The sequence below is a fragment of the Microplitis demolitor genome, chromosome 2, assembly GCF_026212275.2.
Source record: "Microplitis demolitor isolate Queensland-Clemson2020A chromosome 2, iyMicDemo2.1a, whole genome shotgun sequence".
Classification (NCBI taxonomy): domain Eukaryota; kingdom Metazoa; phylum Arthropoda; class Insecta; order Hymenoptera; family Braconidae; genus Microplitis; species Microplitis demolitor.
The window spans coordinates 21,637,658-21,652,480 of NC_068546.1; the positions used below are offsets into that span (position 1 = coordinate 21,637,658).

Genomic DNA, 14,823 nt, shown 5'->3' on the forward strand with positions numbered 1-14,823 from the left:
AGAGGAGTTTGGTATAATTTTTAAACTCCGGTTCAAAGTGAAATTCACTCCGGAGTTTATTTTAATATTAAAACTCCAAATCGGAGTAAATGTAGATTTAAATAAAATCCAGATAAATTCAAAATTACTTTGTTGAAAAATTCCATATTTACTCCGTATGCGGAGTAATTTTTTGTAAAACTCCAAAATTCTGAATGATGAAGTAAATTTGAATTTAAATAAAATCCATAATCACTCCCGATTTTTCACAGTCTACGCATTACTGTAGTCACCATTTTTAAAATAAAATAATTGCTTACTTTTATAAATTAAAAATATTTTATAAGTAATTTAATGTAAATAATTAGATTATCGTTTATTTGAGACTATAAATAATTAACTAGTTAATAAATAAAAATATTTATTTAACTATTGGTCCTTGAGTTGATTTTTGTATTTTTACTCTTTGACTTATTTTTGATCTAATTATGTATCTTAATGTGTTATAGCTATAATTCGTTAATATTAATGAGTAATTATAATTAACTAAATACTAGTCTTTAAAATAATCGTAACACTATTAAGGCCGGAGACATTCATTTTAAAAAATAAATAATAAACTATTATCTATGTGGAAGCTGCGTAATGTCGAACCATCTCAGTCAGTATATCATAAAGTTTCGTTTTTATAGTCAATGGCGTTGATATCTTTGATAAATTCTCGAAATTAATGTATCGTGGCCGTCCAATGTGCGCACATTGGTTAAGTAAAGCCGTAAGGTTTTCATTAGTTTTTCGAGACATGAGTAATCCAGGTATTATGATCGTACCTGAAAGTTTCCAGCCAAGGAAAACTTTTTCGCAAATTATCTACAAGTTTAATAAATTTTTGTTATTAATATTATTTTTATACCGAGTAAAATGGATATAAAAAATATATGAATTATAATGCTGTCATTAAATTTGAAACCGGAAGTTGTCATAAAAAATTATTACGCTGCACTATAATTATTATTGCGAGCTTCTAGACAGAAAAAAAATTATATTGAGCTGACATAATAAAAATTCATAGATTATTTAAGCCCATTTTCCTTCGAGTATATTCAAGGATGCATAAATTTGAATTAGTATTATTGTTATAATTTAAAATTTACCTGTAAGTTGTTATTAATCACAGGTGACTCACAGAGCTTATTAACAGAACAGACAGATTTGCAGTCAAAATAATCACAGTCATTGTGTTTTATACATGTTCGTCCATCGGCAGTCAAACGACTGGCAACAGCTTTAGGAAACACAGCATCAAGATCCAGATATTTGAGACGTTGACCACCAATAGGAAGTCCAAAATGATAGATCTTAACGTCACACAGAATAAAAGACTCGGGAAAATTATTTTCTAACTCGTCTATTAGATCTAAAATCATTATGGCGATTTGAAGTCTTTTTGACCAATCGTGCGTCGTGTCTAAAAGAGCTAAGGCAGTTGTTGGATTTTTAATTGGCTTTGCATATTCAACAGCATAAAAAGTTCCACATGTTCCAATCAAACGTGGGAATATTTCTCTGTCTTCGTAGAGAATCGAAATAAGATATTCGTTTTCCTGCAGAAGTGACCAAATGTTTTCCATTTCAAAGTTACGTCTCTTCTCATCAGTTTCTAAATGTCCCAGTCGTAAATGACTTAATCTTTCTAATTGTCTATTACCAATAGTTATATTGAGCCTTGTAAATACTAAGTCACTTATCATTTTTTCAAATTCTTTTTCAGATGGATAGTGTTTGTACCCAAGAGTATCAATCCAATGCAGCGATTCGTATTGTTCTGACGGCAATCGTTTTCTAAAAGCATTTTTTTAAAATTAATATCGTGGTAATAATGATGATAATTAATTAAACTATGCTAATAATTGGTAATTAGTACTTGGAAGATTTAAATACAATCCTCGTAGTCTCCCAATACGCTGAGAAAACAACTTCTTTACCAGAATGCAGATTTTCACAGGTAAAAGAATGAATACTCTGTTTTAAACATAAGGGTTCACATAAAACTCCCAAGGCCATTCCATTTTCATAATTATTACACTGAAAAAATATGAAAAAACAGTATTAATATTTTTCGCTTAAAGAAAATTTTTGTTTTTAATCTAGGAACAGTGCTAAATATTGACCGAGTACCATTTAATGACCGGGTATCTAAACACGAAAATGAAAAAATTGGTAAATTAAATAAATGAAAAATATGTAATTTTAAATTTTCAATTTTTCATCAACTAAATTTACCAATTTTTATATTTTTAAGGTACTTAGGTACCCGGTCATTAAAAGGAACTTGGTCAATATTTGGTACTGTTACTCTATAGTATATAAAATTTCTTGGGATTTTTCTGTATATATTTAAATAACTAAATTGAAGAGCGCGCCAATTATTGGGACATGATTGACAGAACTAATGCGCGGGCGCTTTTTCTCCCTTATTCTATCTATACTGATTATTGTATTGGTATATAATAAAAACTCCTGGTTACTGTATACTGTACGTGTGTAGTTATTATTTTAATAAAAGTAGTGCTTACCACTTCTGACACTTGTCGCCGTGCTTCAAAATTTGAACAGATAATGCCCCAGTGGTAGAGTAAGTAAAAAATTAAAATAAATGTGAATAAAATACCACCGGTGAAATATTTATTGTGATAAATAAATCCCGGAATTCGTCGTAAATTCATTTTTAAATTCAGGTGTGATACAAAATATATGTACAGTAAAAATTATCTTGCAATCAGACTACTATATATATTGTATATACAGTCACCCGATAAATGATACAACAGTTCATCACGTAGTCTTAATTAATAAATACTATTTTAGTTTATATGTCCGCATGTTACTTCATATGAGTATAGAGAAATATCATGCGCTTGTGCCGTAGCTCGACTAAATGTATATATAGGCTCAATGCGGTCAAATATACTCTCGACAATGCAGCACGCGGAAATTTAAGGAACAATTTTTTTTATTTGATCCTACGTCGCTGCTACACCAAAACTGACATTTAAATTTATTTAAATTTAAATATTTTATTTTACATTGTTTTGCTTGATATAATTATTGACAGTAAACTGTACAACAGAAGTATATTTTCAAAAATATATTCAGTTCCCGCGCATGCGGAGGTAAAATAAATATTTCTTTTTGCTACTGAAGATATAAAATTCGCGGCGTAAAAATTAATTTCTTGGCGGCAAACTGATACGATAATGAAGTCTAATAATTTTTTGAATTTTTTCAAAACGATACAAAAAATTTCTTCTTTCGTTTTTCAATTTTCCGCATGCGCATTTTTTTTGATTAATTTGTTTAAAAAATTCAAAAATTGTCCAGCTTCAAAATCAAAACTGACGTATTTTTTTTTTGGATCAAACATGAATATAAAGTGATAAATTAATTAGACAATGAAAATAGATATACTGTTAATTAATTGGTAGCAATATGATGTTAATTCATAAGAAAATTTAGTAACTTTTAAAAAAAGTATTTTTGAAACTAATTCAAAATAATTTATCCATAAAAATTCCGTCGCGCACATGATCTGAGATGTCTCGTTAATAGGGTAGATAGTCACTCATTACATTCAATGAATCCAAATCTGCACCTGCGTGTTACGTATTGACCTTGGATGCCCTTGTGTAAGAACGTAGCGACGTGCAGAATAATCCGGAGTGGGGCTTACGCTGATGTTGTGATCATTTGAGTTGTCATGAAGTTTTTCGGAGCCGGAAGATCAAAAAATATATTACAAGTTTTCAAAAGTGGTTAAAAAAAAAGTTCACAACAGTGATAAATAACAGTGTGTTATTTTTGTGATTCATTTTTCGCGCCAAGACTTAATAATTAACGGTGAGAAAATAAATTTTCAAAAATACTTTAATAATTTTTAAAAATTCCAATTAAGTCACTAAATTTTACACTTCAATTGCTTGTTATGGAGTCAGGAAAAAATTTTATAGTACGTAAATAAATTTGAAAATAAACAAACGATTTTGACGATTTGGAGTAACGTCAATTTGTTAATTAAAGAGCCAATTGCGTTTTATAAGATAACGCGATGTAAATAGTCATTGGTATATTTATGATTACGCACTATCCAAGTGTCTTGTAACCCTCGATATGAAACATTTTCTTCGAGATATCGAGGCAAACTTTCTTCACTATGGAATATTCCGCGCCTTTATTAGGTTGACACGTTATTATAAATACATGAGAAAACATTACGACGATGTCGTTTTACATGTTTACTAGCCCACATGGATTAAAGTTAAACCGGTTGGTTGTCTATCGTGTTCTTGTACTTGCATTCATTTGAAGGGCCTTTGACCTCAAGGGCTTTTATAAATACCTTTCAAAATTACCTCTATTTTATATTTAAAAACAGGACTTTTGATATTTTTTAAATTTCCAAATTCTCATTACTTTTAGAGTGTACATAAAATATATAAATATTTAAAATTTAAATTACATAAAATAATTTAATGTTAATTTTCGAATGCAATAATTTTTTGCGCTTTATCAGTGTAAGTTTAATTTGTGAGGGAGATTATTTTTTTATTATTAAATATTGATAATAAGTATCAATAGCAAATACATATACATGTACATAGATATATGTGATGTTAGTGATGTATATTAAACAATTTAAAGAATGAAAACAAAATATATGAGTGAATTGAGCAACGATTATATGTAAAAGCTAAAATTGAAGTTTGAGAAGTGCTATTTTCAGCATACGTTCTTGTCGTCGTTGTCTTCTGGCACATTTCCATCATATCGAGCATTTGCTCTTTTAAAATTAAACGTCAGAGCCGGTGGCTACAGAACACTACAATAAATACACACAAGCAAATAATTTGAACGCGTATTCAGCGCGTGGGCTGTAGACAATCATCAGCTTTATATGTAGACAGAGAGTGTGTTTTACGGCAGCAACTTTATGAAGTATATTGTCAGATCTATGACCTAGCCATCCAATCTTTCTATTCTATTTATTTTCCACCCCCTTCTTCGTCTCATCTTCGGTATCTATTTTTGTATTTAGCGAAAGGTCGTCGCAAAAACAAGTTAGGAAGTTCTATATATATATATATGAAAGTTACTAATATATAATAAAAACTGCAATAAGAAATTACTAGTGTAATAAATAATTTTTATATTAAAATATATGACTAAAAAAAAAATTTAATTTTTATTATCTTGGTTAACATACTTTTTAATTTGACGATTCATTTAATGCTGACACTTCATTTATTACACAGAAAAATTTATTTCCTGGCGCTAAATTTTTAGGAGTTTGAATTGAAAACAAAATTTTTTTTGGGTCAAGATAAAATTTTTTTGAGGGTAAAAATTTTTATTTTAAATTCATAGTACAAAAAATTACTTGCGCCAAAAAATAATTTTTTTTGTGTAATAATAAAAAAAAAAAATTTTAAATAAAAATGATACTGGTTAGCCGAGGTCTAATTTTTATATTTTTTTCTCAATAATAAATAATAAAAAAAAAATATTTTAAAAAATTGCACGTACAGTTTATTAAATTTCCGACATGTGAATTTTTTTTTATTATCCATCTGTTAAAAAAAATTAATTTAAATTTAAAATGTCTGCTAACTATCATATAAATAAAAATATATAATTTTTGTTCCTCTTATTAATATTTAAAAACGTATCTGGGTTTTGTTTGGAATTTATTCGTAATAGCCAGATACTATTTTTAAAAAGTTGGAGTGCATCGAGACATTTTGAATGATGCTTGATTTGGAGTCACAAAAATAAATTAATATCAAACTACGCGCATTTAAACAACAAAAATTAACATACTTAATAGTGAGAAATAGATGATACTATTAGTTACTGAGCAATATATACATATATATATATAACTTGAGTGGTTTCGATTAGGGTCAATAGCCTAGTGTTTCTAATAGAAATTTAAACTCTTGAGATTTAAGACGTAAAAGAAGCAGATCAACTGAAAGAATAAAATGGATATTGAGGTATTACTTTTTTTTTTTAATCTGTTATGATAAATGAATTCACATGTATGCACACATGCTCGCTTATATTATTTGTTCGAGAAGGAGTGGTTGCTATGTAACGCGGCAGAGGGGTCCTTCAGAAAGACAGAGTTTCATTTAGTTCGTCCAGTTGAGCTCGTTCAAGAAGTTGTTTCGTTGCATCCAATCAGTTGTGAATGTGCCACGCGCACGACGAGTGTGAGAATATTACCGGCTTATCATTTAAATTGCTCATTTAATTTATACTTTATCACTTATTTTTAACAACTAACGTCACTATTTAAATGTATAACTGCAATCATTTTTATTATCATGACAATTATCACCGCTACTGTTAAGTAATGAGTCTAAAAATTTAACATATTGGACGGATATTAATTAAATAATTAATTAACGTACACTGAAATAAATTTAAAACGCAATTTTAAAATTGAGCTGCGAGACCTTGTTTGCAAACGGAGTACCGGTCAATCGCATGAGTACCTTGACATCAAATTACTGTCCTTACTCGTCACTTTACACCGTAGATTAAATTATTTTTTTTTACTGATACTTTAAAAAAAAAAAAAAAAAAAAAGAAAAACAGCAATAAATAATTAATTTTTTTATTGTTAATATTAATTACATTCATAAAATAAGTAAATAAAATCTGAAGATTAATTTATTTGGTGTGAAAATAATGAATTACTTGTAAATGTTTACATTTATAAATTATGATAAGAATTAAACAGGAGTAAATTCATTTCAAGTTCAAGATCAATAACCACTCACTGAAGGAAAAAAAATTTTTTCTTGTTTGTGGAAAAAAAAAAAGTTGAAAATTTCCATATAAAAATATAAATAATCGATATATATTTATATAAATTGATAAAATAATTAACTTAAGTATTAAGTTAAAAATTTCTTGTTTAATTATAATAATTATTTTAATTACTGATAGACGATGACTGATGATCACTCATAAGTCGTATGATATTGCGACTGTTCTTGACATTTGAATTTAAAAATATAAACTGTAAATAAATTTAATTGGATATATAATTAAGAAAAATATCAAAATATACATTACCATAAATATATTTAATTTTTCATTTAAAATTACATAATTGCAATACTATTGTACTTTAGTGTTGAGTGCACGTGCACGTGCTGAGATTATAAACGTGCATTGAACCAACTGACGTCTATCGTAAGTCTAGGCAATAAATTGTTATGTAATGATCGAGGTAGTTAGCCTGTGGTAATGCTACTAAGTATAAAGTCGTATTGAACACTGAAATACAAAATAAATTCACGAGTACGCTATACAGTGTAAAGTAAGTCGATGGTCTTACCGAGTCGAAGACTAATAAAGATAAATACTCTAACCGGCAATCATGGTCATGATTCATGTCAATTGGGCTGAATTGTCCTTGATAAAAATAAAATGATTTACTAATGTTATGTTATCCGGTCAGTGAGAGTAATAAATACTAGGCGACTTTAGTTTTTAATTTAAATATATTTTATTTTATCCTCGGCGCATAATAATATTCTTATCTAACCGGTCTGTTGTTGATCTTCGAGTACATATTTGTGCCTGATATAAATATTTTGTAATCTCCACGAGTTATTTGCGTGACCAAGTGATTATATACCAGCTAAACATGATTTCGCATAGCTATACATCAGAGGTTTGTCTAACTTTTTAAAAAATTTGGGCCTCGGCCAAAAAAAACCTGTTCACTTTACTACTTATTATTATTCATCTGATATTTTAGCTGATAAAATAAGTAAATAATAAATTTTTATGAAAAACAAATGTTTATTGTTACTGTTACTTAGGTTTTTTTATACATATACTGAAAAAAATTGGGAGTAAATTCGGAGTTATTATGGATTTTATTTAAATTTGAATGCGCTCTGTCACTCGGAGAAAAAATTACTCCGCTTATGGAGTAAATGAGGAGTTTTCTCCAACAGAGTAATTTTGGAGTGATCTGGATTTTTTTAAATCTGCATTTACTCCGATTTGGAGTTTGAATATTAAATTAAACTCCGTTTAGGAGTCAATTTCACTCCAAGGGAATTAAATAAAGAAACTGTCATCCGCGAATGAGTGACAAATTTAAAATTATTAGTAAATAGAGTAAATAATCAATAAAATAAAATTAAAAAAAAATGCACATTTAAAAAATTGTTAAATTAATAAGTGCATTTTTTTATAAATTTTTTAAAAAATTATTTACTCTATTTATTTATAATTTTAAATTTTTCTGATGTCTGCTACATTCACACTTGTTTACTCCGGATTTACTCCGCTAATTTTTTACAGTGTACTGTAAAAAGAGCGGTGTTAAAAATGGACCCGATTTAACACCACGCATGTTAAAATAAAATAACACATGTAGGCGGCGTTAAATCGGTGTAAAAAAATTCCACATATAGAAATTAGAAAACTGTGTAATATTTTTAACCGATAAAGAATATTTACACCGGCGGTGTTATTTTAACACCGCTTTCAATGTTGAAATTTAACACCGAAACCTGGACTTACCCCAGTTATTTTCTTCACTGCATGTCTCGAACGTTTGTTCACCTGGAATAATTTTATTTTAATCATAGTGTAAATATCCTCTCTAATATCCACGGTATAATAATCTTTACTTTTATTTATATTTTCAGCGAAACAGAAATCACGAGAGCCCATTGGGCGAGGCTGCTGTTTCATTTCCTCCGAGTGCCCACGAGATGGGAAGCACAGACTCACCTGACGACAATCATTGCGCCGGTGGTTCATCCTGTGGACTTGTAAGTTCATTATTTCCAACAATTTGTCGTGGTCGTGCCGAGGCATTTGCCCGACGTCTTCATCGCCGATTGACGTCGCTTAACGGTACTGATGCTGAGACTAATTACAATGATGACGACGACAACGAAGAAGATTATACCAACGACGAAACATGCAATGAAAATAAAAATTCAAACAAATCTACGGCGCGAAATCCTGTAAAAAATCACGTTTATCAACGACAGCCGCATCATACATCAGAGTCTGATCTGTACTTCGACTTTGATCTCTCACCAGACCTAGAGAACGGTGATACAGAAATAGGCTCTCCAGACCAAGTTTTAAACGCTGCAGAGATCGCCAGTTTATTGGTCAATCATTCAAATATTTTAAAAGCGAAAGATGGCTGTGATTTTCCATCTCACCCTGAGCAACCAGAACATGAAAATAATTTAGTGTACTGTGATCCAGAACCAGGGTGCGGATTTTCATCTCCTTTAAACGGCACTCCGTCAGATGATCACAATAACGAAATTTACTTTGATCCAGTAAGTTCTGATAATGATAAGACACGTTCTGACTGTTTCTACGATCCCATTAATTCTTCAGAAAGTGATGTTTGTAATGCGTCTAACTATAAAACCAAATCCGATTCTCATAAGCCACCGGGACGTCGAAGAACAGATTTGCATAAATCACAGAAAACTCAAGATACATCGGAATCAAGTTCTTCTGTTAAAAGTAATCTGCAACAACTGGATGAACTGAATAAGAAATCAGCAGTGACGTATAGCTCTGAAGAATCTCTTGATAATGCGAGCTCTTTAGACACAACATCGCCAAGTCACGAGTCTCTTTGGAGCACTTTTGATGACAGTACTGTGTCACTGGAAAATGACAGCTTATCAACTCCCCTACCACCTGATATTATTTCCAAGTCATATTCAGACTCAGAACTGACTCCGCGCACGTGTTTACCAGAAATAAATGTAGAATCGGCATCATCTAGCGATGAAGTTGACTGTTTTTATAAAACTAATCATAATGACGATAAAATAAAGCCATCGGATTTAATTTTAAGTTCAAATGACGTCAGTGCGGCTTCGACGGGTGACAGTTTTTCAACTGACACCAGTTGCATTGATAAACCAGACGCTTTGGTCACCGAGTGTCCATTGGACGGACCATCGCCATCGACAACTAAACCTTTAAATAACGTAGAAAATTTAGAAAATATATGTGATGACGTAAACAATATCCGAATACAAGAGACGTCTCAAGACAGTGACACGCTAGTTAATAATAAAGACACAGCCATAAGTCTCGATATAAAAGAAAATGGGGAGGATGATGATAAAAAAGCTGATGAAGAAGATGAAGAGGGAATTGAGCCGCGACCACTTCGAGTAAGACGATGCTCGTCTCTCAAGACCGGGAAAACACCCCCAGGAACTCCTGGTAGAAAGAAAATTGTCCGTTTTGCTGATGCTCTTGGTCTTGATCTCGCTGATGTCAGAACATTTTTAGACGAAATTCCAAAAGTGCCTAATTCTGCCTTCTCGGACCTAAGTTATGATGAACTTTTCCACAAGGATTCGAGCCCTGGTTTATATGACAGCAGTGCATCTGATTACTCTAGATTGAATTTAAATACTTTGAATATAAAACCAGTATCGGGGAGTACGGGAATGAAGTTTGATTTGATGCTGGTACCGCTTTTTCAGCAACCAGGAGGTCTTCCGAATTTCATGGATCTTGTGCGAGAGCGACAGGTGTGTCTGGAGAATGTTATTGTACAGGATCCACTGTCGATGTGTATCCAAGGCACCGTACGGGTAAAAAATCTCGACTTCCATAAATCCGTCCACATAAGATACACTTTAGATTCTTGGAAAAGTTACAGCGATCTACAGGCACTATATTTACAAAATTCATGTGATGGGTTTAGTGATAAATTTACATTTCAACTGTACTGTCGTCCTTTGAAAGTTGGCGCGAAACTTGAACTCGCGGTACGATTTCAGTGTAAGGGTGTTCAGTACTGGGACAATAACTCAGGTTTTAATTATTGCTTCCAATGTTTACCAACGAGTCAAGCCATTAATTACATACCAATTACTTCATCGCAGAACAGCTATACAAACGATTGGGCGATGAATTTTTACTAAGGCCTATTTGTTGTATGAATATAGATTTGAATATATACTTGTTGATCATTCATATTTTACATGGCCGTTAAAAAATATTTTTTTCAATGACTAAGAAGAAAAAATCGACCTATCGCCTAAGATATTTTTGTATAAAAAGAACAATAACTGAGTTTTTTACTTCCGAGCGACCGTCTATTTTAAACTGGAAAATAATTATTTAGTTTTTTTAAAATTATTTTTTAGTCATATTTTAACTCATTAATGAGTGAGGGAAATATAAAAAATAAAATGAAAAATTTTTATTTTTAAGTGTTATTGGGGTCAAAAAAAAAAACGATGTAGTCTAAATGTAGGATTTCACCTATTTTTTGTTTTCGAAATAATTCTTTGTGATTTTTTTTTAAATTTATTTTTAAGTTGTTTATTTTAATGGACGGAAAAAATAAACTAATCTTCAGCTACCCACTGGCGAAGCATTTTTTGTTTTTCGAAATCTAATGACGCACTCAAATATTAAAAATTTTTCCAATAATTCAAATTTGAGTAAAATATCAAACGGAACAAATCAAATATTTTTAGTCACAAGAAATTTTTGAAAAACTGAAAATAGGTGAGAATAAAAATAATTATAAAATATAAAAGTATAAAATTTTCGTATTTGTGTAAAGAAAAAAATCTGTGTTGAAAATTTAACACTTTTGTATGTTGATTAAATACACAATGACATAGTAAAAAATTTTTGGTATTGGTGTACAGAAAAAAGTGTGTTAAAAATTTTGTGTTAAACATTTAACACTTTTGTGTGTTAATTTAACACACTGCTTTTGTGTTGTTTGATCAGTTTATTTTTAAAACAAAAAAATGTTAATTGAAACAAAAGTAACATTTACTGTGTTACTTTCCAAACAAGTGTTAACACTTTTAAAATGTAACTTTAACATAGAGCGCATGTTAATTCATTAAAGTAACACTGAAAATGTGTTAAATTTACCGTAGTCACTTGTTAAGCTTAACATAAATTTTTATGAGTCTCAAAATAACACAAATAAAAGTGTTAAATTAACACTTCTTGTGTTGCAGATAACATTTTAATGTGTTAAAGTTTCAAAAGCGGTAACAGAGATTGTTAACATTTTTTTGTTTTATTTTTTTAACACAAATAAAAAATATTAAAACAACATAAAAATTTGTGTAAAATGTTGTTTTAACACACAGCTTTGTGTTAATTTTTACAAAATTTTTTTTACTGTATAACATAATACTTTGAGACCTTTGACAAAATAATAAGTAAATTAAATTAAAATTTATCGCTTATTAAGTCTTTCGTCGCTTATCGGAAGTTATTTTTAATATTTATAAAAATATGAATCACTGTTATTTATATCCACAATCTCTATGTATGTGTATGAATTTAGCGAGTATTTTTTGAACAACAAGCATATTTACGAAGGAATTAAATAAATATTTGTTTAATCTCTTATCATAGAGATCAAGCTTAAAAAAAACAACACAATAATGCATACCAAGTGTTACATCACAAGTATATCAGTCATTTACTGTTGAGAGATATACATATACTTATACATATAAATAGAATCGTTATCAATTTGTTAGTGAAATTAATATAATAGTAATCTACTTCTAATTATGTCTATAAAAAATTTATGATAGTGTTACATGTTTTATAGCACGATGTAGTAATTAGCGTAAATATTTTTTTTTTTTAATAATTTGGATCGTACACAAAAAAAAGATTTCTTTGCGCAAGAATTTTTTTTCTTTCCCCAAAAAATTCTTTCTTTCTGTGTAGTAGAGTAGAATTACCATTTGTGGCCACTGTTCCATTTTTGGACATTTAACACTTTATCTAAATTTTCCAATTGTCCAAAACTGGGCCTACAGTGGCCAAAAACGGTACCTCTACCCAATATTTTTATATACATGCATAATTTCTTTGTTCAATAGAGTTTTCTAGTCTTGTATTTTTTTTTAAATTATAAACCGCAATATGTCAAAAAATACATAAGCTCAAATGAAATTTAAAATAATTGTCAATACTTTAGTGTTATTACTCATAATTATAATATCGTATTAGGTAATAAGATTAAATATTTAATTGTTGAATTTCTTGTCGTATAGATGTAGAGTTTTTTAGATTATGTATATATTTCAATATGATTGACATATATTATCTATTATTGTTGTAACCTCGTGACATTACTTTGTTTCGACAATCGATATCACTTTATAATTTTTTAAAATTAATTTTATTATAACTATTAATAATTATCTGTATTTCCGTTATTCTCGCAATTGTTATTTTATTTTCTAGTTGTTATTTTATTTGACAGGGGGGAGGGATTTGTACCTGAAAAATTTATAAGATATTAAACAAAATGTTAATAATAATTGATTTAATAACTGAATTAAATGAAATATTTTTTACACATATTAATTAACTATCAACAATAATTATAAATAGCAATATTACAACGAATGTTAATCCTAAATTATGATAGATAAGAAAGCCTATGAAATAAAGTTAATTATTAAGGGGAGAAATGGGCCTGAGATAGAAAAAAAGAGGATATTTTTGTGATTTTTTTTACAGAGTACCTTCTTTATTAAAATTCTCAAAATTTGTGACATTGTTAAAGCTCATCTCAAGAATATTCTGCTAAATTTTCATAAAAAAATATTGAAAAATAAGCCAGTGATAGTGGGGAGAGACGAGTCAGGACGAGGCAGGATAACTCATGACTGCTTCATCTGAAATAAAAAAACCACAAAGATTTCTTTACTACATAAGTTTGATGGATTTGAACGAAGGAATAAACAAAATATTCTTTTTTGAATTTTTGGTAAAGGCGCAATCAAAAAATTATGATTTTTACCAAAAATTGCTCCTTTTGTTTAATTAAAAAATAAGTAGTCATTGAAAAAAAAATCCTGTTCGAATCCAAGATAAACTTATGTACTAAAGAAATTTTTTTGGTTTTTTTATTTTAGATGAAGCAGTCATGAGTTATCCTGCCTCGCATGGAAACTTTTTTTTTAAGGTGACTCGTCTCTCCCCACTACCACTGGCTCATTTTTCAATATTTTTTTATGAAAATTTAGGAGAATATTCTTGAAGTGATGCTTACCAATGTCACAAATTTTGGGAATTTTAATAAAGAAGTTACTCTGTAAAAAAAATCACAAAAATATCTTTTTTTTTTTTTGTATCTCAGGCCCCTTTGCCCCTTAAGTTAAAAATATTATTATTATAAATGTATGTTTATATGTCTTTAAAATTGTATAAATATATATAATAATTGGCTGAATGAATCTTTTCGATGAAATTAACATATGTTATAATTAAAGTAGATATCACGAGACTGATAAAAAATGAATTGGTAATGAGAGCGCATATTAACTGTAATGTACAATTGTAATATCTGTAATTGTCGTACGCTTATCGATTAATAAATTCAGTGAAAATAAATCAGTTTTTTCAGAAATTTTATATTTTTTTTCTTTGACCAGATAATTTCTGATACGTCATTACGACAGTAGTTAAATATAAAAATTCCACAGTACTTTGAATATTTACCACTACAATAAATATATATGAAAAATTTTCTGCCAGGGTCGATTGTCTCTTAAAAAATATTGTTTACAAATTTGTTTTGTGTTAAACAGCTGGCGAGACGGTCGTAAATGTTCAAAAAAGGATAAATATTTAACTCGCGGGCAGGCGGCGAGGAAATTTTTTTAAGTTCTATTATATAATTGTGATAATAAAAAATTTTCATAAATTTAAAGTTCACTCTCGTGACTTTTAATGAGTTATGCATTTATTGATTAATTA

The 14,823-nt window shown here is 29.3% G+C and overlaps 2 protein-coding genes across 3 annotated transcripts; one reads left to right on the forward strand and one right to left on the reverse strand.

The window, feature by feature from the left end:
- Positions 1–428: 428 nt before the first annotated feature.
- LOC103579651 (divergent protein kinase domain 1C) lies at positions 429–2,896 on the reverse strand. The gene is made up of 4 exons (XM_008561109.2): positions 2,556–2,896; positions 1,904–2,064; positions 1,134–1,821; positions 429–849 (listed from the first exon to the last, which is right to left on the reverse strand). The coding sequence occupies exons 1-4, from the start codon at positions 2,703–2,705 to the stop codon at positions 607–609; spliced, it is 1,242 nt and encodes a 413-aa protein (XP_008559331.1). The 5' UTR covers positions 2,706–2,896; the 3' UTR covers positions 429–606.
- Positions 1,785–14,781, forward strand: LOC103579650 (glycogen-binding subunit 76A). 2 transcript variants are annotated; one of them, XM_008561108.2, is made up of 2 exons: positions 1,785–1,984; positions 8,715–14,781. In XM_008561108.2, the coding sequence occupies exon 2, from the start codon at positions 8,781–8,783 to the stop codon at positions 10,986–10,988; it is 2,208 nt and encodes a 735-aa protein (XP_008559330.1). In that variant the 5' UTR covers positions 1,785–1,984; positions 8,715–8,780; the 3' UTR covers positions 10,989–14,781. The 2 variants fall into 2 exon arrangements, with proteins under 2 accessions (XP_008559330.1, XP_008559329.1); XM_008561107.2 differs by lacking the exon at positions 1,785–1,984 and adding an exon at positions 3,595–3,876 and having other exon boundaries at positions 8,715–14,780.
- The last annotated feature ends 42 nt before the right edge of the window (positions 14,782–14,823 follow it).